We start from the raw sequence: 27,918 nt of genomic DNA, 5'->3' as shown, positions 1-27,918 counted from the left end.
TTTTGTTTTTATACAAATTGCAGAACCCTGCTCCCAATGTCCTTTTATTATTTCATAAGAGCACTTTCCAAAGTCTTCAACCAGATCTTGATATTATTATGCTCAATTATTCTCCACAGACATACAATAAATGGCTGTTTATTATAAACAATAAATGGCTCAATCAGTTTAGCTGTTTAGTATTAGCTTGTTTCAGTATAACCTTTAACATCATGTGCAGTCCCTTATGTTAAAAATGGAGACTGTTAATTCACTGAAAAAGAATGTATATGTTGGAAAAATAGTTGTGGTTTTCTGACCTCTGACCTGATATCTGTGTACATTTTGAATTTTCTTGTAATTGCTGAGGAACAAGCTTATTAAACTTCAGAATAAAAAATAATTCTAAGCAATCTCAGTATTTAACATTTGGTTAGGTGCAGCTAGCCTATAGCGTATGTATTCTTTCCTAGTTAAATGATATGATTGTGGATGGGAGGCTTTCCTCAACCTTCCCCTCCAGACTGCAGCTGTTTCTGACTGATTAGACATATCTGCATTCATATCTTTTCAGTGAATGACTCAGCAAATTAAAGCTTACCACAAGTCCAAAGCCTTTGTTTGCCTGTTGGCACAAAAGTATTATGAATTGCAACAATAACATGTTGTCTCTGAATAGGAGAGGATTGTTACGTTTTAGCTCAGCCACTGAAGACTGTCTTTGTAGTCAAGCTTCTTTGTAAAGTAGTTTCACATCATAATTAAACAAATTCTATGTAGAAAACAGCTCAGACATTTTTACTTTGGTACAGACAACTAAAATATTATATGGCTTTTCATCCAGGTTAATTATTCAGTATATTTGTCTTTAGCATAAATGTTCATTCCTGGTTGTAATTAAATTTATTTCGAGGTTTGCAGAGGCCGTTTCTTTTTAAATTACCATTATTATTATACAATTTTTATTTAAAACTGAATAGCAGCACATAAAAATAAAGCTGACATTTTCTAATAAGTTTCTAATCAGATACAGAAGTGAATTAAATACAAGCATTATCTGATTTTTTTATTTTTACTTATTTTTACTTCTGGCAGTTGTTTCTGTGTACTGTATTTCCTTGCACTGAACACACCAGTTGGACTGAACAAAATCACTTCTAATCTCATATATTTTGGAAAATCTCTAGCACTACAGGAAACCATTAATTGACTATTACATTTTGTTTAATACACAGAATGAAACACACTAGCTCTTTTGTTATTTTGATTTTCTATCTGGTACTGAGACTCCTTTGTTGATGAGCTAGGCATTTAAATTCATGCTAATGAAAAGTCAGTGGAAAGAAGAAGTCATGCCTAAGATATGACACATCTGACCTATTTTAAACCTCTAATTTATGATCAGTTGAATCACACTATAGAGGGATGTTTTTCTTTGCAATTACTGCATAGGGAGTCTGAAGTGACAAACTAAGTTTTAGAAAGATGAATCTCAGGCTGTGTTTCTTAGCAGATCCTGCTCAACTGAAAGTTTGCTAGAGCAACTGCATCATTTTAAGAAATGGAAAGTTGCAGTAGCTTTTTAACTTCCATAACCTTCTCCCACTGCTATCTTTTTGATATTTGTATGGAATACAGAAAATGCCAGAGTGCCCATGCCGTGAATTTAGCTGCCAGTCTACAAAAATCATGAAGATACTCCCTTCATGGTTTTGCAAATGAAAATATAGTTTTCTGCAGTTTACTAATTTGCCTGAGAATATTTTAGAAAGAACTGACATATTTTGAAGAGTCTAAGCGTCATGTTAAAATCTGCAGCTAGGATCATTTGGCATCTTTAAGTATCCTCAATTATTTATTGTAAAACTGCCTTGACTTCTGCAAATGGTAGTATGAAAGAAATATACATCACAGCAGGACAGCAATCGATATAATGTTAGGAGTTTTTCTTTTGAGCAACATTATGATAAATTATCCTAATAGTATTTGTTTTTTGTGACAACTTTGTCTATTTTTTCACTAGAAGAATCAAGCCTTGGGGATTATTTTGCCCTTTAGTTTTTGAAGCCCTTTGATGCATGACACCTGCAGCCAGGTAATAAAAATCAAACACTGAATTTTAAATGAGCAGTAAGTCAGTCTTTCATATTGCCTCCCCAGTGGTGCCATCTAAGTTAAGTCTTATTTTCCTGTCTCTGTTATTTTAAGTAACTATCTTTTTTGTGGAGGTAACAAATGAACTGTTTAAATGATGTGATGGCTGATACACCTTTGACTGTATTCTAGCATTGGTATTTTCTTTAATCTTATCCCCCTGAAAAAGTGTGTGAATGAGCTGTTGAAAGTTTTAAGTTATCATCATTAACGTCAATAAACAGGTAAAGAAAGAATTTTGAAAAAAAAATTGTCAAATATTTAATGTGCTTCAGTAAGGGAAAATGCAATATTATTGGGCTGTATTTAAAAAATAAAGGAAAAAGAAAGTGATTTTCTTGAAAAAACAATATTAACCCAAAACTGTTAATACTAGTAAAAATACATTTTTAAAACAGCCAAAAATATGACAAATGAATGTTTATATTTAAGATGTGATCGAATATAATCTTCTGTTAAGAGTTAGAGTTTGGTTGTCATGACATTTGCTATACATCTGTAGTGTCAACATCTTATTAATGCTTTTTAAAAGCATAAGGGGTAATTTGATAAATCAAAAATAATTAAATAAATTTTCTCATGAAAAGCTAAAGAAGCATGTTTGACAGTTTTCACCAAAATGATGATGTAGACAGGATCTTACTTCTTGTTAAGTCTTTATGGCAGCCAGTTTAAAACATATTAAAATGTTAAAATGCTTTAAAATGTTTCACTTTTTTATTCCGTGTCCAAAATGTACACTATTAACCCCTTGAATATCCTCTTAATTTGGAGATGTGACATTAACTTGTAAGTGTGATTGTATTCTGCATCTGCAGAAGTCTTCATATATTTTTTATGAAAATTTATCACCAAGAATCCCATAATTTCAAAGGTTTTGACTATTCTCTCACCTCAGAATTTACCTAGCACTTTTCATAGCATGATTTTCTTATATGTGTATTAGAATGCATTGCATACTACAAAAAGTATTCTGAATATATTTACATAAAACTTTAAAATTGTTTAGCTTAAATATTATTTATTGTTACAATATGTAAAGGACACATTCCATTATCTTAAATTACATCCGGCTATGAAAACTAATGTTCTTTTGATCAAAGACAATGACAAAACTCCCCAGGAATAGGAGTTCCCTTTATTTTTGTCTTTAATGAGAAGGTCTGTTTGGTTATGTCTAAAGAGAGATGCTCAGGTAAGCTGAAATTAACAAAGTGCAATAAATTTGCACTACAGATTTAACTCTGCAAGATACCTTAAATTCCTGTGTAAGTGCACTCCTCCAGTTGTAAGATGGCCCTTCATAACTGCAGCTTAATCTTCTTCTGAAGAAAGAGTATCTTCTGAGGAGTATGAAACTTAAATCTGAGGATGATAGTACACATAAATGAGCACTTCTATGTGGGTTTTGGTGTACCTCAATTTATGAGTCTTGAGTTGGTGTACCTTGATTTATGAGTCTTTAGTTGATGGTCCTTTTTGAAAGTTACATTTAGAAAATTCTAACTGAAATTCTGCAAAATTATAAAATAATGTGCATATAACACAATAAGCCCTTCATAATTAAAAATTAATTATACTACTGCATTCAAAAAGATCCATGCATCTTCAGCAATGTACTTCATTCTCAGTTATAAACTTGTAAGAACGATAGGGTGAAGCTAGAGGCAATAATTAATATCACTTATTTGATTATTGTACCTGATTAAGCAGCTCTCCTGCAATAAAGTATACATTTTTAATTATCAGCAAATAATGACAAAATAGATAGCTTATCAGTGTCTAGAAGTTGTATTATTTTACTAAAAATTAACATAAATAGAAAAAAATTTTACAGAGAGGTATAAAATATGCCAAGCTCTTAAGAAACTTGTCTCTATCTTCAACTTTAAAGATTGGCATTTACATTCTTTTAAAAGTTGGATAAATAATTTTCAAATAGTGATAAAAACATTCTGGTAGTCATCAGTTTGAGAATTATTTTGCCACCTGCTCTTGTTAGAAATGCCTTTGATTATGCGTAAATAGATCAATACTTGAACATAGCCCCTCCTAATAACTGCTGTTAACAGAGATGGTTGTAAAACAGATCCCTTCTTTTACGAATAGTATTGTCTTAGAACATTTAATCTGGCAATTAGTATCGTTCATATTTGTGTCTATGATTGAATTTTGAATGGCAGCATGTTCTGGCATGAGTTAGGATTTATATTTTCATCTGTATTTGTATATCTCTAAGTAGTTTTTTACTTATTGACTGGGTAACAAACAGAACATTTAGGTAACATAGGTGAAAAACATAACATTTTCAGTTTGAGACTTTCAACTTTATAGTTGATGACAAAAAAAATCCTGTATGTCATTTCATGTAGAAATTTTTTTTTTTTTTTTACTAAACTATAATACACTAATCTTTCCAGTTTCACAGCTGGTAATGGAACATGCTCATTTTATCAATAGACGTATATTCTATATTATATGATGAAATGATATGTTCTTACCCTGTCAATATGAGATTAAGAAAAAAGCTGAGTTCTAGGGTAGGCATCTGCCAAAAAACAAAACAAAACAAAAGTAGAAAAGATGACTAAAATAAAAACAGACTCAGCTTCCATGATAATTCTGTGAGAAATAATCTAGAAGACTCTGATGATATCTTGTTTGTTAAATGTTTGTTCTTTAAAAAGAAATAAAAGGAAAAAATAGTTATCTGGAAGGATGAAGAGAAAACACTGCCCCTGAGCATCCTTTTATGAGAAGCGTCTTGTGTGCAGGCTAGGACCCGCTCAGAGAGAAAATGCACAAGGCAGGAGGGTGCCTTACAGCATGGCAGAGGTTGGAGGCTCCTTACAGGAAAAGGGAATAGACACATTTTTCAGTAAGGACCCAGAAGAAAGAATGTGGAGTTTGCTGCCACCCAGAAAGTCTCAAGACTTTGTATATCTGTACATTTGTGTACATGACATGGCCTTGTGAGGTGTCTCATGTACCCACAGACAAATTGCATGTGTGCATGCATTTGTCTGTGTCTGTGTTGGGATAGGGGGAGAGGCAGTTACTTCAAAATGATTTGATCGTGTGAGCGCTGTGTTGCAGGCCACTAGTCGTGTTTTCATAGCATGACACTGAAAGTATATATTGAACATTCTGGAATGTGATGAGGTATGTCTGAAGATACAAGGTCTATGGAGTGGTGGGAGGGCTGTGTAGAGTAGGGGGACTAAACTCTGATGCAGTCTTGTCTATCCAGACTATTGGTAATGGTCCCTGGTGCTTGATGTCCTCTAAACCCTCACCAGGCAGTGTCTCAAAGGGTGCTTGTAGGCATCAGCAAAATCACACCAGGAAGCATGCTAAAGCGTAAGCAGTATGGATGGTTGGAGGTCCAGCGCTCAAGCTCACTCCTTGTCCCTGTCTTTTTTAACAGTATAGGTTTAGGCAGAGTGGCTGGCCTAGGAACAATCCTGAAAGAAGAAATTCATGTAGCAAGTTCACAGTGGGAAGAGAAATTGTGTAACAACCCTTCTTTATTTTTTTCCATGAACAGCTCTGAGCTGTCTCTTTTAAAAACTTCATCATTCTGTTGGTATCTCTGAGTAAATACCTGCTGAATATTTTTAGGTATTGTGTATACAATAACACATCTGCAAGCATTGTATTATATCAATACCCATACTAATTAATACCCGTTGTTTAGTTTTCTATGAATTTATACAAAATATTAATTTATATAAATTTTGTCCTCAAATTATTTTTATTTTCATATTTAGGTATATATTTGTGTATGTGTTTGCATGCATGTGAAAGCTTGTTTTATAAAACTGATATTTTATAAATGCTATACTGAAATTTATTACAACCCACATTATAATATTTTTATATCCTACATTCATTTTAGCTGTTGTTGGGAGCAAGAAATTTTTAGAAATTTTTGTTCATTTGTATTCTTCCATCTTTTTAACTTCAATTATAATCTTACTATCATCTCATTAAAATCAAATGTAGTTTTTAGGATTTTGATGAGGCTATATATGCTTCTAAATACTATAACTGTTTTGAATAGTTTCACCATGAGAAGATAAAAAGATATAGTCAGGCTTGGGTCATTAAACTACCTCTGTGTCATTTGTGCCTCCATTCAAACATATATTGCGTTTCTTAAATGTCACTTTGTTAAATTCCAAGTGGCCATATGGAAATAATTCCTAATGTCACACATTTTCAAGAGGAAAATTAAATTTGAATTCCAAATATTAGAAGTATAATTCCTACTGTTATTTGTTACTGAAGTTAGAGCTGTGGAAATATTAAATAACAGCTGAAAATGTTCATTCAGGCACACAGATATCTATTAACAAGATCCTCAGTCAAGAATTGATGTATTTCACTGAAGAATTGCTTCGAAGTCCTTCAATACTTCATTCTTTCCAAATCCTTTCACCAGCTATGTGATTTAGCCATTCAGTCCCTAATCAGGCATTAATTTCACACTTTGACTGAAATTGATTTGATATGCAAACACCTCAACCTGTTGCAAAGTCATCATATCCTCCAGAGCAGCGTTTTTACACTGCTCATTTCATTAGTGACTTTTAGTAAAACAAGTTATTGTTTTTCAAGATGAAATAATAATTTTTATTTACATTTCTATGAAATTAAAAAAAACAATAGTTCAGAAACAAAAACATTATGAAGACAATTTTTAGTTTTTTTCATTTAATTTGTTTGTTGTATACACGATAGCATATAACAATAAGATCCACTCAGACTCTTTATTAAATGTGTGAATTGCTGAATTAGGTTAATGAAAAGCTATAATGATGTCTAATTTGGTATTGTGTGTGCTTGCATGCTCTGTTTTGCATCTAAACACTCTTCTGAGTATACAGTATTACTCAATTTCATTTTAATTGTGAGGATGCAACAGTGTTTACTAGAAAATTGATCTTCTAAAATCGGTTGTCCTGGTGTTTTCTGAACATAGCTCATAGAACATTGTACAGTGAAGATTTCTGAATGGAGAGTAATGAACTACATTAAATGGGATATTTGTGCCATACAGTATATGCTAATTGTAGGTGAAAAGCATCATGTTAATGCATTAAACAGTATATGTAGTTTGAGAAAGATTTGAGGAGTGCAAATGACTTACATTGCCCACAGATTAAATCTGTAATATGATCTTGCAAGTTTAAAAATGTATTTTATGAGATTTCTAATAATTTTGGATTCAATCACAGAGCTATCCTTTACTTCTCTGTTCCTTCCCCCCTCCCCTGACCTTTCCAGGCCAGCATATCCATAGTTAATCCTGTCTTGAATAGAAAATTATTTATCTTTCAGGCCAAGATTTTGAAGAAGTGGTAATTTTATATTTCACATGTAGGCTTGGCATTAATTTAGTATTTGCAAGGCATCTTTATTTTTCTCTCAATGTCCAAAAGAATGACTCAGTGATTAGGGAGCTTTTAGAAAGCAGAGTATTTGTTTACTTTAAAACAAGAGCATTACAGTTAAAACAGGCAATAAACAATGAATGTTCTAAAACTAAACCAGCAATGTCTGTGGTAATATGTAAATTACAAGAATTGCATGAATCCTGGTAGGTAGAGACAGATGTAAATTTGTTTCAGTCGATGTCCCTAGGTATGCCTGTAGATCCTGATGAAGTTTGCCTCCTTAAGCCCTTAGCTTTGCTTCTTTGTCTTCTCTTTTGAAACATAAAAAAAAAACAAAAAAAAAACAAAAAAACAAAACAGTTAAGATAATTTTCCCCAGGACGTGAGTATGTTTGGGTTTGTTCAGTTGCCAGAGGGTTGAATAAACACGTATGTGTGCACTTGCATAGCCTTCCTCACAGGATTGAGAGGGCAAATACTTTAAAAAAGAAAAGTAAATCTTTTGTATTTTCATATTATCTGTAGCATCTACTGCATCTAAAATCAGTGTATTTGATGGTTCTATCATTTCCAAGAATGAATTTTTCATTTGTTTTGCTTTTATTTGTTGAGGCTTTTTATTTTCTAATGTTCATTTGCCTCTGTATGAAGTAATTGGCAAAAAAATGGTTTTGTGTAGTCACGATTTTATTGTACGTGATACAGATATCTCCATCTGTTAATGCTTCTATTATGTTACGTTGGTAGACTATAGAAAAATTACTGGATTTTGGTGGTAGAGTAGCGTTTCTCAAACTTTCTCAGCCTGCAATGCAATTTTATTGGACTCATGATCCCAAATATTATCACCCTAATGCACATCCAGAAATTCTCTGTCCAAACTGAAAACTAATAAGAATCAGTTTAACATTTCTTTATATATGCATTGTATCAAATTTTAAAGATATATAAAAATGATATAGCTGTCTCAGATAAACGTAGACTTGTGTTTCCTGACAGTTTTACATCTTGAAGGTAGCTGTTTTTGTCAGAATAAGTGTTCTCTGAGATCTAGTCTTCACTGACTAGATCTGTTCACTGTAGTATTCAAAACTAAATTCTAAATTTCACTAATTCTTAAGAATTACTTGGGAACTATTCAAGCATAATTTGAAAATTGATGCTCCTAGTTGTCTAAATGACACGATAAAGCAAGTAGGACATAACAGTTTTATTTCTATAGATAGATGGTTTTCTAAGATCATACCATTTTCCAGTGTGAATAGAAACATAAAGGAAAAAATAACAGGCATAATGTTAGTTACACTTTAGCTGTCTAACACTGTGAAACTACTTATTTTTATTTTTATGCAAACATCTTTGTGATGAACAGGTAAAGTATTTTATTTGTACCTCAGTGTCTCTCTGAAAACCATAATTAAGTTTAATTATACATGATTGTTGATAGGCACAGGACTTTCTTGTAGTAATTTGCTATTTTTTCAGGTGTGTGGGGTTGACCTCCACAAACAAAAATATTCAGTGAGTTTTGTTCACCATAAACCGTTCTGTAATTTGCTATTTTTTCAGGTGTGTGGGGTTGACCTCCACAAACAAAAATATTCAGTGAGTTTTGTTCACCATAAACCGTTCTAAATTCAATCTCTGCTATACTTTGAAGATATTTTAGAAGCCAAACATAATATGGACAGATCATTCAAGGTTATTAGATGGACTTCACAGACACATTTTTTTTTCTGGAATTAAACCACTTCAGAAATTTCTAAGAGCGTGCTAGCTCAAAATACAGAGAAGGATACAGCGTATGCTTTGATTGCCCTCTCTAATCTTTTAACTCATGGGTCTTTAGGAAGCTCAGATTAACACACTTGTTATTGGCAGCAGTATTTATTATCTGTCTTGTCTGGAGTACTACTCAAACTGTCCTTCTTACCAGAATTTTTTAAATCTTTGCCTTTCACTTAAATTTCACACTGAATACTGGTGTAGGAGAGTTTTGCCCCATGAAGGTCTCTCCTCCTCTGATTATGCCTGTAGCATAACCTTTTTCCTCTTTTGTTCTGGCCATAAAAGTTTGAAAAGAAACTAAATGGAATTTTCCAGCTTAGAGGTTCAGACTATCTATGCAAAGTCAAACTGGTAGCTGAAGATTCCCAATGTAGAATAGCTTTTGTAAACTTTCAGCTGTTTAAGTATTCTCACTGGAAAGAACACTTGTCTTATTTCTTTGCTTATATTTATACTGTCCCCAACAAAATATTTACATGTACATTTAGGTATGCACTGAAGATATGTTGACAAAATCATATGGAATATTATACAATGTACATTCTGAACCATAAGGCTTGTTTTGTTTGTCTGCAGAATAGTTGTATGTTAGATCATGTTTCCTAAAAAGCATATGATAGTAGAGAGGAAAATGGCTTGTTTGCCTTGTTCCAGTCGCTGTAGCCTTGATCAGGTTAACATCTTTGGAAGGAGAGGAAGAGTTTGTCTTCCGTTAGCACAGCTGGAGGAATTTCCAATAATCCTTGACAGCAGCAAAGAACGAAAATGGGAGGCACAAAAATCTCGCAAAAAATAAACAGTAATCGTACAACACAACACAGATAAAAGCAGGGAGCTCTTTGTGGGTAGCAGGGACAACACACGGTAAAGTCTCAAAGGTCATCAGAAGAAAGAAACTTAGGAGTCTCAGTGGAAATTGTGCCTCCCAGGAAACAACTGGAAGTTGCTGTGTTGAGTGCAATCCTGTAAGATAGGATTTGCCCTGCAAGGGTAGAATGTGGCCTATGTATGTTTTTCTTTTTCTCAAAACAATGTTTTCAGACCAAAAACGGTTCATTGCGCTTTCCTTTTGATTGAAAAAGATTAAAGCGAAACTAAGGCATTCCAAAGTTTACATCACACTAATAATAGTGACTTGAGCTGCAGTATATTCACTTTTTCTATTTCAAATAGTATCAAAGCACCTTCCTCCATGTTTATCCAGATCCATCATACAGTTCAAGAAATCATTCTTCACAAATTTATTTATTGTGATTTTGAAGGTTGTACGTTGAACCTTATCAAAATGTCTTCTGCTGTCATCAAAACACTATTTGTAGTAGCAATTAATTCAGCTCCATATGGTAAACAGCTGGAGATCCTTTTTTCTGGACTTCTTTACATAATCTTTGATAAGGTAAGGACAGAATTCTTTCACACCATTGTTGTCTCACCTAAGCTATTTCCAAGATTTTCCAAGTGGTACAAACAAAGCATTCCTATCTGATGGCTGGGAAGCCTCTAGCTTTTTCATTTGGACACTGACTGCTTCTATTACCTGTCTCAGAAGCGTTCTGATCTTGAGGATCCAAACATCCAATGCATGCCCTGCATGTAGCATCCCTTTTAATCTTCCATTTTGTTTGGTGAAACTGGAGTCTTCACTCCTGGTCTTTAAAGAGGAAGAACAGCTCTTATCATATGCAGTAACAGATACTCACAGAAAATAAGATCCTACCATCTGACACTAATTCTGTTTTGCATTCTCATTTAATACATACTTCAAATTGTGATAAGCTGATTTTTCCTTTGAGAAGATTATGAGGAAACACAGCGCTCACAGTGCATATATGCGCCTGAAGACATACACACCCACAGTATACTTCACAGTGACTGCACCACCTTGGAAATACTATGATTACTATTAAATAATTATTTTTCTGTAATAACATTTATATAACAAATTATTAGGATTTGGCTAAAAAATTATATATACTAATGTAGTTGAAACACTTCTGTTGCCTAATAATAATTCTGTATTCACAATTATGCTTTGAGTTACTGTCATTATCTAATTTTATCCATTTAATATGTGCTAAATTCATTTTGTATGATACCTATTTTTAATAAAATGTCATGCGTTGCTAATTTAAATGGCTTAAAGAAGTCCAAATGTATTGTGTCAACCAAGTTTGTAATTTAAAAATCATGTTGTTTGTAAGACATGATCTGTTTTCCATAAAACCATGTTAACTGGTGTTAATTATATTTTCATCCCTTAATCCTTTAGAAGCAGACTCCTGTGTTGGTTATTCCATTATGTTGTTTAGGATCAGTGTTGGTTTTACAATTTTATAATTGCATAATTGCACAGGTCAATTTACATTCCCTTGTAAAATATTGGTGATACATTGGTTTCTTTCTAGACAACTAGAATGTCTTCCTTGCCAGGACCTGAGATAATTTTAGGTAAAGATGCTCAAGAATATTCTATTATGAAGGAAGGTTACGCAGTACCACTTTCCTAGTTTGAGGGGACAAATTATTTATCATAAATAAATAATTCCATGCAAATATAATCAAATTCAACACGTATAACTTATCTCTTGGTTTTACAAAGTTAAAATTTTGTTTACATTAAAAGTTTCAGTAGACACAACTGTTGTTACATTGCTTCAGAGAACAATTGCTAACCTGTACAAATTGTTTTATGGATAAGGGAACCTATTTCCTTCCTTAACTCTGCCTTTCTCAGTGGCTCTTCTCAGATTTTGCAGAGATCTTTGCAACTTATTTTGTTAGAGGTCTTCATCTGACTTTAGCTACTGACTCACATTTTGTGATTCTGGCTTGAATTTTGGATTATGTAAGTCAGTGGCTTCTTGAGCTAGGATAAGAATTTCATACTGCTTGGTTTATATTATCATACAGCATAAAAAGCAGAAGATGATGATAAGATGATGATAAGGGACCTCTGGGCAGCTTGCATCAGATTTCTGAGCCCAAGGTCATTAATGATTTTAGAAGCTTCTTGATGGAAGTATCTTTGTACTTGTGGGTCTCAGAAATTATTTCCATTACCAGAATGAAAGAATGGATGAAACTGAGAATATACTTTTTCTTCCATTCTTCCTTTAAAAACTGCTGCAATATGTAGCTTTTAGTTTTCTTCATGATTGCCGTATGTGAAAGAAAAGTTGTTATGGTACCTGTAGATTACTGACACAGGTATTCCGGGAATCTCTTAAAACTTTTTATATGAAATACAATTTTAAAAATCTACTGAAGCAGAAAAAACTCATGTTAACAAAACCTGGAGTAAAATAGCATTTTTTTTCTGTTACTCTGCAGGGATGCAGACCTCATACTAATGAGTGTTATTTAGAATATAACTCATTAAAGTTCCTTTTTTCTCTGTGGCATGTACATATTTTGTCTCTATAAACTCTAAAATGTTTTGCTTTTCAAACTTAATTTCTGCATATTTTTAAAAATAAGAAGAAATTATACATTTAAATTTCTTAGTAGGACAAAATAAGTTAATTCTTTTCATCTATATGAGTGGGAGAGTGAAGGTACTATCCCCTGTTTCTAAGGAAATAAGTGTTTTTGGGTTTTTTTTGAGAAAAAATTAGTCTCATCAAACTAAATTGCACAGGGTCATTACAGAGTTTGGGTTCTATGCCTATTATGAGTTAATGCCCATCAATATAGGCAGTTATTTGCCTTATCACTAAATAAAACATAGATTTATACCAGCTATCCTTCTTTTCAGAACAAAAAGAAAAACAAAAAAACACCCTCCACTAATGCAGCTATATTAAGTGGCTCTGTAAAAGAGAAGTGAATTCTAAGAACAAGTAATATTTATTTAAATTACATACTTAAAAAATTTTGCATTACTGCTAAACTAACATACTTGGGACAGCTTAGATTTCAATTTAGGTTTGAGGAAACAAACATTGAGATTTCAATAACTGTGGTAATGGCATCTTTCCATTATTCAGCTTTTAAAATCTTCTTTTAAGGTTAACCTGTCTCCTGAAGTAGTTGCAATTGTTAATCTTGTAACAATTGACTGGAAAATAACATGAAATTGACTTATCTGATATTCCAACCTGAAATATGTGTAGAATTGTGGAAAGTTGTTTCTTCTATTTATCAAGTTAAATGGTTATATAATAAAATACAGTAAGTGATATATTTTAGAAGTCTGATTTTTTACCATGAGCTTTTAAATTAAGTGAAAAGGAGAAGCTGATAGTATTTATTTTTAATTGTTTTTTTTATTTATGCTTGTAGCGCAGTTACTGCTGATTAATTCATTCTTAGCCTGAAGGCTGGAAGTTGTAATTTAAAAACTATGTAGACCCTATTTTGGATGAGTGGTTCCCCTGCAGTATATTGTTGAATTATAGGTAGATTACCAAAGCAGCAGAAGACAAAGAATGGATGCTAGTGCAGGGAAAAAAATAATCAAACTTAAATTCAGAGAATCTGGCAAATGTTGATAACTCCTAAAATAATAAAATTAAAATTAATCTACCTACCTGTTGACTAAGCTTTGGTATTTGCTTCCATTAAACTTCATAATTTTGGAGGATTTGAATTGTGGTGAAGTCAAGGTATTTTCTGTATGGTTGTAATTGAGAATGGCTGCAAGTAAATAACTTATTTAGAATAGTTTATTTTCTTTTGATAGTTTGTAACTGATGTGGGCATAATGATCCCAATCAGATCAAAAGATTTTACTGTTTGAAAATAAATTGCTCTGATGGTAACAAGTGATGACTTACAAATAATATATTATATATGAACAACCCGTGATTTTTTGACTGTTGTGTAATATGCAATGAAACTTGACATTTCACCTATTTGTCAGCTCTCCCTTAGAAGGTTTAGCCTACAGAACCATGCTTATACTACAGATCTCTCATACTTGATAGGGCCTATTTCAAATCTGCAAAATTACATTTTATTAGTCTGATTCTGGAATTTTCCTCATAAGAAGTACAGACCACAATCAAAAATCCAATGTACTTTGACATTTCAGGTACCTTTACAGGGTATGGAAAAAACAGTCCTTCATGGGCCCTTTCCAACCAACCTAATATTTAGGATATACTGTTTACTGGGAAAGGTGAGATCTTTTCTATTTCAGAAATCAGGTTATGTACAGAAAAATTTTTTCATGTTCCAGATTCATATACTCTGAGAGTAGGATGTGCAAGAGTTGTCCTCAAAGAGCTACTTTCCAAGATAATCCCTTTCCTGAGCATGGTATGACTTGATAATCAGCTTACAGTAGAGAGCTTGCTTTCTAACTTTGCATAAATTATTTTTGGCATCTTAGGACCATATCATGGATGTATAGGATAATTCAGCTTGGAAGGGACATTTGTAGTCCAATTTGCTGCTTAAAGCAGGGACAGCTATGAGATTGGACGAGCTTGGTCAGGGCTTTACCTCGGGGGGTCTTGAAAACCTCCAGTGATGGAGATTGCATAGGCTCACTGGGCCATCTGCTCCACTGCTTGGCTGTGATCATGAAGTTTTATCTTAAATCCTTATTTCCGTGTCGCTTTACTTTCTGCTGTACACCACTGTGGAGAGTTTGGCTCTGTCTTCCTGATAACCTTCTCGTACACACTGGCAGGCTCCTGTTAGTTCTCCCTGAATCTGTCTGTCTCCAGGCAAAACCAGTCCAGCTCCCTCAGCTTCTCCTCACAAGGCAAGTGCTCCAGAGCCTGACAATCTTAGTAGCCTTTGGCTGACCTTGCTCCAGTTTCTTTCTTTCTTGCATTATTGTGGCCTGCTTATCTTGATAATCCTGGTTTTAAGGTGCAAGAACAACACTAAAGGAAACCATAAAGCATGTCTGCAGTTCCCTGATCTGAAGGAAAGACCTTCTTTGACATTGAAAGGGAAAGCTACTGCTATTGCATCTCATATTCTGCTTCCCTTTCGAAAAGGTATGTGATTTTACTGAAAAGGTCATACCTATATTTCTAGTTGGGGGACAAGAAGTTCCCACAAAGCAGTCTGGGTGAAGATGGCTTATTTTGGAGACATAGAATAGGTTCAAACTATAACAGCTTGTCTTGGGGGTGAAGAAAAAGTCCTGAGACTGTTTAGTAGTAGTTATTCAAACTTTGTCGAATTTCATCTTGTTTTCAGATCAGTTTATGGTAGATCTATGGTCCAATTTAGGGTGTCATTTTGATGTCTGGCCCAATATTCCAGACTACCTTCAGCTCCTTCCATTGTCATCTAAGAAGGTACTCTTGAGTTCATCTGCATTTTAGCTATTATTCTAAAGGGATGGTGATGTGCTAATCATTTTTCTTTACATGCATTGCTTTCAATCCACTGTTCACTTTTCTTAGTGAACAGCTTTCACTAAGCAGCTTTCACTTTCAGCTTTCTTATTCTCATTGAGAATAGATCATATGTACTTACTTCACTTACTTATAAAATACTATGTAGGAGTATCAGAAGCTGCTATATCAGTTGTTTTTTTTTTTTTAACTCAAAAAGCCGGTTATCTTGTCAAAGTAAATTACAGTTTGATATGATAGTTCTTGATGATTTCTTGTAGCATGGGTTTTTGTTGTTCTAGTTTTGTTTTGAAATGTTATATGCTTATAAATGAATTCTTCAGTAATTTGTTCTAATTTATTTTTAGATCAAACCAGCGTATAACCAGCATGTTTTCTACTCTTTTATGATACTTATTACAGGTGCCCTTTTCCAGCCGTCTGGGACACTCTTGTCCTCCATGAGTTCTTGAAGATAATTGCTGATGGTTTATAGACTACTTCAGTTGAAGTACTTTAATGCAAATTTAATTAGGCCCTGTTACCTTGAGTGTGTTTACATTTTCTAAACAGTCGTTAATGTGTTGTCTTTCTAGCCGACCTTTTATTTCATTCTGTTTATTTCTGTTATCTAGCTACAGTTTTTGTCTGGAAAGGTAAAAAAGGTATTCTTCATTCTCCTTTCATGTTTTTCTCTTACATTTAATGAATTTCTGGAACCCTTTTTATTGTCTTTTGCCTCTTTCTGTGGTTCACCTTTTTACAAGATTCATTCTTTTGTTATTTCTAATAATTTCTGGTGCAGCTACACATGCCTTTTACCATGCTTTCTATTTTCTACCATACCACACTAGCTTGCATTCCACAGAACATCTCTGGGCCAGCTTCTAGGCTAGGGCACTACTCAGTCTTTTGTATAGGCAGGCTGTCCTCTTTCTGTTGGTAAAGAAGTATATACTTTGCAAATTAAGCAAACTGATGTTCCCTATTACAAAACATTAGAATAAAAACTTATACTAAGACTAAAAGACTGTTTGTCTTCTTGCATATTGATGCTAGACAATAATGAATGTTTAAGGAAAAATTGATACACAGTGATAAGTCATGAGACAGTGATAATCCTAGCATACTTCCCTGTCTCCAATGATCTGTGGGTCCAGCACTTCCTATATGAGAGGTTGTATCTTTGAGCTTACTGTCTGTCAGTAAGATTTTTTTCCCATGTATTTGTCCAGTCACTTTTTGAACTCATGTAAATTTTACATCCTAAAACTGAGAATGAGAGAGGGAGAAGGACAGAGAGAGAAAGATAAAGAAAATCCTTACTATGTGAAGAACAAGTTTGTTTCATGTTTTGAACCTGTTAACTGTAAGTTTCATCTGATGCCCCTTAATTCTTGTATTGTGAGAGAAAGTGAGGAGTCAATCCCTCTTTATCTTCTCCATGTCACTTCTAATATTTTTAATTTTATAGATTTTATAGCTCTCTCTCATGTCTCCCACAATCATCTCTTTAAGGCTGAAGAACATAGCCAATATTGCTATTTAAGCATTACTGGCAAAAGGCAGTAGCCTTTCTATTGAAATTACAGTGTAATATCTCAGGTATTGTCTTGAACTAAGCAGATTTTACCTTGTTTTAGCAATTGGCTAGTGGTCAAGTGATGCACTACCTAACTCAGCTATATGAATCCCATATATAGTAAAAGTCTGACAAGCCCAGGCAGTCACTGCATTGCAAACATCGCTCTTTATGTTAGTAGCGGCTGAGGGAGATGGTTGTGCAACTTTCAGACTGCAGCTGGGAACCAGCGAGAAGGAAGTGGATAGAAAACATACAAAAATATGGAGGAGTCAGAGGGATTATAACAAGTCATCAGGACGCTGAGGTCTTTTCTGGGAGGAATATGATATTACGGTGGGTTTTTTTTTCTTCAGATTTGGGTTTAGACTCCCCACTCATCTTGAGGAAGATTAAGACTGTCAACCTTAGCATCCAGAGAAGTTTTGGAAGAGTAAGCATAACATCAAAAAAATAGAAGCGTGTTAGAAATGGTTGTGTATTTTTTGGTACAACAGTGTTGACTGTATTATAAAGGAGGCTTTTCTACGTTAATTTTTCTAATTTGGACTATTAAACTGTTGAAATATTAACCAGGCTAACAGTAAATTCTTAGCTTTGTATATATAGTATATTTCCTTTTGCTCCAAAAGGGTTTTTAAGGAGAGATCTAATCTATTGAATTATTCCTTTTATAGAAACAGTCACTTGTATCTTTTGTTTTCGTGTTCTAATTCTAGTGTATGCTTTTTGATATGAGGGAGCAGAACTGCACACCATATTCAACATGGAAAAGTGACACAGGTTTATGTGTTGTTAGAACAGTATTTTCTGTTTTGTTCTGTTTTGTTTCCTAATAATTCCTACCATTTTTGATAGATTACAGTCTCATAGTATTATGTTTTATATCCCAGAATTCTTGAGGAAACTGTCAATGCAAAGCCTATTATTCTGCCTGCAAACTCATAATTAATTTTTGCCAGGTGTATAATTCTGCAATTATTGATAATGAATTTCATCTGCTGTTTCATCAGCCAGTTAGTTTTTATAATAAGTTCTTCTGCAACAAGTAACAGAAAGCTGCTTCCTTATCTGTATTCAGATTTGGTCTGTGTCTTATCTATATTCAGATTTTGTCTGCGTCTACCCTTGGACATGTAAAATTGATAGGCTAACAGGCCGACATTTTACTTTTCGGCATTATTTTTGTGCATTCTCAAATGGAATATTTAAGTACATAACAAATGTTAAACTTGTGGAACAAATTTATCAGATAGAGTTGATTTTTTCTTCTTGATATATTTTATTATTTTCACTGATTTTTATTTTATTTTGTTTTATTTTACCACCAGGACATCTCTATGATCTGATAGTGTACTATTAGTTTAAATGGACTTCCTATTGAAATTTTTCATACTGAAAAGTTCATACTGACTTTCCATCTACCTGACTCTAAGCTCATGTTTGTTTTTTAATCTAGTAAGAGTATGCAACTAGATAGATGCAACAAAAGTTAATCTACTGGATACGTTTTGCGGCCTTTTTGGTATCAGCAAGGACAAAACATTTCATAAAAATTGTGAGACATCCCTTAGGGTGCTCTGGAAACTATATGACCTGTGAAGGAGGCCCTTTTTATAGTAATAAAATCTACTTGAATAATGCTAAAATTGTGATCATCCATAAAATTATCATGTAAGGCCACTCTGTTTACATTTTAGCTTTCATAGCCAAGATTACAGTCCAATTATGTATTATCTGAAATAATTTTTTTCTGCTTTGATTCATTATTTTCACTTTCACTAATTATTCCTTTGTTTTACAAAATAGGGAACATATATGTATCATAATTTCATTCACTTTTATCAAATTTCCTCTTACTCGTGTCCTCTCCTGTAATCCTGAGCTTTTCTTTAGCTCTTCTTTTTATATAAGTGTTTCTCTATTTGTTAGTGTTTTTGAATTTCCATAATTCTTCAGTATCTTTTTGAGACTGGGAAACTAGTATTGCATATGCTTTCCAAAGAAGGCTGAACTGTTGTCCTATGTAAACAGTAGTATTTTATTCTTGCATAGGTATTCTTGCATTGTATTTACAATGCTAGGGCTTTTCTATTTTTAAATAATTCCCTGTGTAACAGATGATATCTTCAGTAATACCTGGATTTTTTTCCTAAATTGAAACTATTAGCTTATAGTACTGAAAGCTCCTCCATAATTTTCAGCTGAAGTGTATTATTATAGTATTATTTGGGTATACTCTGTTGAATTTTCTGCTCTGTTAAAAGTTTCTTATATAAACTTACTCAAATCATTTATAACTGCAATCCGTAACTCTTTTCAGGAGTGGTGAAACCATTGCTGATTCTACTTCCTGTTTTTCTTATTCTGGAGCCCTAGAGACCCATGTTTTCTGTTCCTGTTGTTGAAGAAGTACTTATGGTTTTGAGTATTTATCACGTAATTTAATAGTGCTATTGTAGCTATGATGACCAAGGAACATAGAGGAGAATTGTGTAGATAGAAGTAGTGTCTATTTAGCGCAGTAATTATTATTCATTCATAAATCATCTGCCTATTGCAAATGATGGACTTAACAGAGGTACTGGTTTTACGTCACATTATAGTTGCAGAATTTGTCTTTATATATACTATTTCATCTTCATTAAGCAAGCGTTTTAATGTCATTGTCTGGAACTGACATTTGAATTCTGCTAGTCAGACAAAAGCTACATGATCATAATGTGCTGCTAGTTATTTTGTTATTTGAGATAAGTGGGAAGATTAGCTTAAAACTTCACAGTATGCAATAAGTATTACAAGAGTTGGAATAATTAAAATACAGCATTTATCCTGTCATATGCTTCTCTCCTTATGTAGCTATATTTTGAAACTTAACATCACAACAAAACTCACATGTGGTTGTTTTATTATCCACATGTATTTAAAACAATTGAAATTTTATTTATACATCTGAATTATTAAAATGTTAAATGTGCTATACTTTTTTGATAACTCTACTGATTAAAGTTGTAGAGTTAAGTTTCAGGTTTAGTGATTTGATGATGATTCGCTAAAATATCACATAATGTGACTGAGAACATAATGACTTTATAGAATCAAGTGTGCATTTGTAACCTAGCAACAGGGCAAAACAAAAATTAAATTACTACCAAGACTAAAAAATTCAAGCCTCCCAAATGTTATAATCCATGAGGTATTTTATTATGTGTTTCAGATACCTGAGTCAAAGTAATGCAAAGCCTTCTCATCAAAAACAATTGAATTGCAATGTGACAACTTTCAAGTAATATTCATAATACTTATTCAGATGCTTAACATCACTTTAGAGTTGCCATAATTCTTCCTTTGAAAGAGAACACAACAGGAGAAAGGTCTTTGATTAAATTCAGAAGTGTATGATCTTCTCATCTGAAATCTAATCTTGTCATTCTGCCAACATTAAAGAGAGAATATTTTCTAAAACTAAGTAAATATTTCTAGTTTACAAACAAGATGAAAAGTCTCTTTCCCTAGGCTGCTGAAAAGAGTACATGAAAGTCAGAAACAATTGAATAAGATTTATGTTAATATTTTTGGTAACCAGAGGAAACTGTTGTTTGAATTTGAGCTTGAGAGCTTATTTGCAAACTTCATGGAGTTCACACAGCTCTAAGGACTCAGATCAAAAGAAGTGCAATATTGAATGAGTGCATAGAATAATCCTAAAGGAATAGAGTTTGTATTGCCACACTTTAAATAGGTTAACATAGCTTTTATTTTCATATTCGTTGCTTTAAGAGCCTTTTCTGCTCCATAGGATATCTCTAAAAGCTCAGCACAGCTCCTACTGGCTTGGTCAGAAGATTGCTTTCTTTTTAGTCATCTGATATGATGTCTCTTTCCAAATGATGATGGAAAGTAATTCAGGCATGAGTTGAGGTAATGGTTTCAAGACACTATTGAATTTAGCCATTTTTTAATTTGTTCTCTGATCAAGCCAGATACCGACAGATACAAGAAGAGACAGTGAAATAAACTCAGACAAATCCCAGAAGACAGAAATATGTTGGGAATCATTACGTGCCTGTAGTAATCTAGATTTAAATATAACCAAATGGTATTTGTTATGTATATATATAAAAGAATTGTGTCCCTTCTGTCTTCCCTAAATTTTACTCCATCATTAGTATACTTGACAGCTGGCTCTTTGGTGAAAAGGAGCGTACAGACATTTCTTTCTTGCATCTGACCTAATCTGCTTTGCTCTATCACGCCCCTCATGGTTTCCTAAATACTAAGAAAGAGAATATTTAATATGGTGTTCTGTTGCCAGCAAAATTTTAATATGAGTTTATATTTTATAATACTTATAAAGACCTTAAAAAGTCAAACGTTATATCTGGAACTATTACTAAAAATTTATATTTTTTTGTGAGGGAGAGATTTTTTCATCTTTACCACTACATCCTTGCAATCTATCTATGAGAAATTTAACCAGCTAAGATAAAGCTTTTTGGGATATAATATTCCTCCAGTGTTTTGGAAGAAAATTTTTAAGATTAATTAATTTAAATTAATCTTTAAAAAATTGATTTGCATTAGTTAATAGTAACCTAAGAGCAAAAATAGCTGTAACACTTAGGAAGTGTATGGAAATTTGTTGAAATATCTAAGTTGGGTGTTCCATTTGATTGATTTTGTGAAGGGCAATAAAATGACTCTTTTGTCACACAGTAAAATTAATTGATAGATTATTAAGTAATCTAAAATTGTGAGACTGATAGTAATAACTGTAATTTAATATAAATATGATATGAATGTTACAGTAAATGTGCATACCAGCAAATTTATGTGAAATTTAAAGTGAGAAGTGAATGCTATCTGTTAAATTTAAATAGATGCTTTCTGTTAAACTGAATAACTTGTTGTTGACTAAAGCACATTTTCTGAAAAGGCAGATAGTCTTCACTTCAAGACTGAAGAGATTTAAACTCCTAGAGCCGAATGGAATTCTCCAAAACTTTTAATTATCAAAATGCAAATCATAAATTGTCAGAAGTGCCTCATAAATTTGTAACAGGTTTGATAAACTGCTTTTATGTTAGGCAAATGGGCACAAACCCTGACATTTCAGGTAAGTAAAATTCAGACTTTTTTTTTTAGATATTTTGTGAGTAATTGGCTTTTCAATGTAAAATAATGTGCTAAAAGACTCCTTCAAATGTATTTTAAGAGAACAAATAAAATTCAGCATTGAAATATATATATTTTATGAGACAAACAACAGATTTCATTAAACCTTTATTTCCAAAGAATGAAAATATTTTTAAAAAATTTTGGCCTGAACTCAGTTTTTATATTTTAAACTACTTGTTGTACTTGCAAATTAAGTATTTAAATATCCAGATATTACCTCCACCCCAAATGAAACTGATCATTCTTGAATGAAGGCTGATACAGAGAAGCACTAAGTATTTGTCAAGTATACCTATCACTAAAATTTGTCTGAACTTCCTGCCTTCCTCTGCACTCTCCCATCTATTAATAAAAATTAGTTCTGAGTGAAGAAATAGTGCATTATCTTCCCATAAAAAGGCATTTGCTATTTCAATGTCAGAAAGTTTAATTCTAGCTAACTTCTGTAAAAAGGTTTGGCTCACTGATCCATAACCCTCTCCCAGGTCTGATATATCTTCTAAGAGTTAGAAAGCATCCTGATCTGTTTTCTACTTCAGTAAATGCATTAATTAAAGATGTTACAATACTTGCTCTGTAGACCATGGGAGGAAACACACACTGCTTTCTCTTAAGGGATAAATCTTGAGCAATGCCTCTGCAGAGCACTGCAGGCAGTTTGTCTCCTAACACTCCTTCCTGAGGCAGTACTGCTCCGTTCTTCCTCAAGACAACGGATTTTTGGAAAAACACTGTGGATGGTCGTTCATGAAGGCTGGGTTAGATGTAGCTCTGATAAACTAAAATGTGGTAGTGCTGTGGTTTTCTGTAGATCCCCGTATTTTTACATGGGGTTTGGAGCTCAAGAAAACTGGGAACACACAAGTTTCCAGCCCTCCATTGTGACATCAGTAATCAATGTCTCATAGGAAGAACAAGTAGACGAAGCTCCTTTAAGGCATTTCTAAAGACATGTAGTTTGTAGTCCTTATTTATAAATATTATTTATGATATTGTTCTACTGGTGTTTTTCCATATTTGTGTACTAGACTTCTCAGAAGATGTTTTTCAGTTGTCTGATACATTCTGGCTTTCCTCTCATACAAAGAATTATTTAAATAAAATAGATGATTTTGTAACTCCTTTGAATTCGTAGATGGAATGGTTACTGTTAATTTGCTCTTCAGTGTTTGATCTTGATAATACCAAGAAAAAATGTATACATCCCTTTATTCTGATGAATAACATGTTCTCTTGTGAAATACATGACAGACCTTTGTAAACATATTTATCAGCAATCTGTTCACAACTGCTTTAACGGTGAAAGCATAATGAATTGACTACACCTATCATAATAAATCATACCTGCTGCCATCCTGCATATTACAATTTCTGTTGGAGCTGGTGTGTCAAGATACACACTTCTGCCAAGATTTAACATTAGTAGATTTAATGATATTTGACTGGAGACATGTTTAATAATGTTAGATGATAGTAATGTTTAATACTATTCAGTGAGTTGACTTTTCATGTTATCCTTAATAATATTTCATATTTTGTACCTTGGATTGAACTGTAAAACATTAAATAATGAGAGTTTTATGATTGATTTTATTGGAATGAGGTTTACATGCTTTTCTACAGAAGTAACAGCGCAGTTTATAGGTAAAAAAGTGTTTATTACTGTTGCTGCTCAAATGGAAATTAATAGTAAAACTACTTTGAATTTAATGGCAAAGAATCATTAAATTTAATAACCAGAAGGTCTTCATTTTCAATGGATATCTATGCCGTAACTACTCTATAGTAATTTATAAGGTGATACAATATTTTTATTACAGACAATATTTACAGACAATTAATATTTACAGTTCCTGCTGCTAATATTGTTGTTATTCATTGATTTCATAAGACTAATTTTTTATATTATTATCTTGTAATTAGGTATAGTTAATATTTACAAAAGAAAGGAGTACTATTTAAATAGCAGATCTCCTAGAGCATATCTAGGAAGTATAGTGTAAAATGTTAATCTCTTTTCAGCGTAGCTAGATGGAGCTGGCAAAATATGGATCTAATTTAAAGTATGAGATATGAAAATTATTCCTCAATTTCATGTTTGTTATATTTCAGTGCTTAAAATAACATCCATTGAACTTACCACTAAATTACATGCTTTTAATCATACTGCTAATAGCCTTATAAATTGAATTTCATATATGAGAGTTAAGATAAATTCTTCAGTACCAGTACTTCATTACCAGAAATGGGATCTATGCATTAATATATCTCCATGTTTAGAATCAAGCAAAGAGACTCTTTCCCAGCTTTTACCTTTGGTTCATTTTCTGTTGAAAATATTATTTCAAGATACAATGCCAAATATTTTGAAGGTACTTCTGATACTGAAAAATAAATTATTTGCAAATGTATTTTTCTTACTAATTGTCTTTGTATTTTTTTGATATTCAGAAATTGAGAAAGGAGGTTGTGGAGACCCTGGAATTCCATCATATGGAAAAAGGACTGGCAGTAGTTTTCTGCATGGAGACACACTTACCTTTGAATGTCAAGCAGCTTTTGAACTTGTGGGAGAGAGAACCATTACATGTCAACAAAACAACCAGTGGTCTGGCAACAAACCCAGCTGCGTTTGTAAGAACTATTATTACTATTACTATCATTATTTATTTTTTACTATACTAATTTTCTGACCTCGGCCTATTGCTTTTCTTAGCACTGGCAACTAACCACAAGGAAAACATTTCAAAAGACCTTGAAGACTTATGCAGTCACAAAAAAGATTTTAGTTGGTTTGATTTTAGCTAATTTATCGGGATGACCATTTTAGAATGTTCTTTCTTTCTTTTCCCTCATATTGTATTTAACTGAACCATTTGACACTTTTAATGTAAATGTGTGTTAAATAAGACTCTTAACTGAGCACTTCTTAATAGCATGTAAGTGTTCAATAGAACTATGTGGAACATGCACATTGATTCTGGCAGTGCAAAGTACTCTACAGATTCACATAAAAGCTTTGTTATTTACATGCTAATACAGTAAGAAAATGGATTTAAGGAATATAAGCATTTTGGACATGGAAGACCTTTTGGATGGATTTAAATAGAGTTTTACAGCTTTTTTGTTCATTTGTTTTTGTTCTGAGCTAAAATAGAGTAAATCTTTCTTTTGGACAGGTAAGTTAGGCACTTCAGGTCTCCTGACCACTTGTAAAAGAACGTTGCAAATTTCATTAGCTTTTCCAGTAAATAGTCTCATAATTCAGTATTGAATTTTGAAAAGAATTTTAATGAGTTAGATGCCTAAGTTTTACTGGGGCATGTCTATATTTTGCAGCTGAGCTGCTACAGGACTTACCAAGCTTTAGGTGAGTGAGCTTGCTCTGGAACTAGCAACAGCCTTCATATGTACATGCAGCACTGAAACGTGTCTAAGCTCGAAGAGCCTGGACATAGGGACAGAGTGGCTGCAATTCCCTTTGAAGACAGAAGTTGTATTTCTGCATGGCACTGTTGCATTGGGTAGATGTATTAGTTTGTGTTGTGGAATTTCTTTACAGTGCTCCACTGTGTGATGCATATATGCACCATGAAAGATAAGAGAGCCTAGATTTTCAATGTCTATTTACAAACATTGAGTTCAATTTGAAAAATTTGAAGAGCTGAGTAATAGTTATCCTTTGTGTTAGTTAACATGCAGTGAGCATTCCTCTTTCTGAATGCACTGTGTTTCTCAATAAAACACCAGCCACAAGTCCATGGCTCTGAAATTAGTTAGTCTTGATACAAAACATCACAAAGGATCAGAAAAGGAGAGGTATGAATCATTTTGTTTCATCTCCCCGAGGTATTAAAAGAACACCAGTGGTAAAAATAAATTTGTACTGTATCCTCTTAGGAGTACTTGACTGACACACATTCTAAATTTGTACTGTTCCTTTCATCAGCATGAACTTTGTGTACTACAGACACAAACTGGCCCTATGCTTGATTTTTTTTTTTTGACTGCTAAATACATTTTCACACATACCCCTTTACTGTTTAGGGACAATAAAATTTAAATTTGGGATTTTCATTTTCATTTCAGAACAAAAAAGCCTACTGCTTTATCAATTCATCCAATTTGTGATGCAGCAGACATTACTTTTGCATTCTCTGACATTCTCCATGTGCTTCTAATAATATCTTGCAATCCCTAGTGCTGTAACTTTGCCTCACATCGGGAAATAAAACCATGATGGCACAAGAACAGTGACATGCTAGACTGGAGAAATATTCTGGCAGTCTTAAACTTGTTGCCACCTAGGGGTTGTATTTGTAGTAGCTTTCAGATTCAAACTTCAAAAATATTTTCCACAAGAATAGAAAATACAAAGACAAGCATTCATAATGTTCTTGGATAGTATTTTGAGAATTTATTATTGTTTTTCTTAGTCTCATGTTTCTTCAACTTCACCACCCCATCTGGAATTATTCTTTCACCAAATTATCCTGAGGAGTATGGGAACAACATGAACTGTGTTTGGTTGATTATCTCAGAGCCAGGAAGCAGAATCCACCTGATTTTCAACGACTTTGATGTAGAACCTCAGTTTGACTACCTTACAGTGAAAGATGATGGGATTTCAGATTTACCACCTCTTGGCACTTTTTCTGGCAATGAGGTCCCTTCTCAGTTGGCTAGCAGTGGGCACATAGTAAGACTTGAATTTCAGTCAGACCACTCTACCACTGGAAGAGGATTTAATATCACTTACACAAGTAAGAACCTCTGCTTTTATCTTATGGTTATTTTTATGTCTCTTTTTTTTATTTCTATTCAAGCTGTCTTTCTTCATAATAATGAAAAGGTGAGTGGAACATGTTTTTTTTTGGAGGACAGAAGTAAACTGGAGGAAATCGCTTCATTACTTAAAGACATTTCGGTGGATGCTGCATAAATGCAGAGCATGTAACTAAAGCCCAAATCATTGCAATCAAGGCATTCCATGCCAGTGTTTTAATGCACCTCACTCTCAATGGAACCAGCAGGAATAAAGTTATAAAGGTATTAAGCTTAGATCCCAAATATGGTGATGGTCATCTGAAAAGCAGAGAAAAATAAAAAGAATAAAAATAAGAATATGACTGCAAACAAATGGTTGTGGGAGCCTGCTCTTCTATTGCATTATATTTTCTAGTTAGGTAGTGTTTTATCTAAAAATATGGACCCCTAAGAATATAGATCCCTTTTTAGTGGTACACCACATAGTTACCTTCTGTGCCTTTTCTCTAGTGTCTAAGAACGTAGATGATCTCAGGCAGAAGTCTTTCCCATAGGAGTACACTAATTTAGGAATCATTCTTCTGTCCAGCTAGAGTTTTCATGAAATTTTTAGGAACTTAGTATCTTTGAGAATGCAGTTCACAAGTGTGCAAAATTTAGTTGCAAATGGTCAGCAAGGTCAAAAGTTAATAAACGTGGGCCTGGCAGACAAGTGCATATGAAGAACTGTTGAAAGCATAAATCTTTCTCCTTTTGGAAACCAGGCTAAAAAAAT

The 27,918-nt window shown here is 33.2% G+C and overlaps 1 protein-coding gene across 2 annotated transcripts in view; it reads left to right on the top strand.

Annotated features, from left to right (window-relative positions):
* The window catches only part of CSMD1 (CUB and Sushi multiple domains 1), a 1,260,625-nt gene that overhangs the window by 898,111 nt on the left and 334,596 nt on the right, over positions 1 to 27,918 (top strand). For both annotated transcript variants that reach the window (XM_068937332.1, XM_068937331.1), the window contains exons 13-14: positions 24,828 to 25,010; positions 26,813 to 27,139. In XM_068937332.1, the coding sequence (XP_068793433.1) occupies positions 24,828 to 25,010; positions 26,813 to 27,139 (510 nt within the window). The remainder of the gene's footprint in view (positions 1 to 24,827; positions 25,011 to 26,812; positions 27,140 to 27,918) is intronic.

Source organism: Struthio camelus, chromosome 3, assembly GCF_040807025.1.
Source record: "Struthio camelus isolate bStrCam1 chromosome 3, bStrCam1.hap1, whole genome shotgun sequence".
Classification (NCBI taxonomy): domain Eukaryota; kingdom Metazoa; phylum Chordata; class Aves; order Struthioniformes; family Struthionidae; genus Struthio; species Struthio camelus.
Note: the sequence above shows the minus strand (reverse complement) of the source record. Positions and strands in the feature narration are given on the sequence as shown.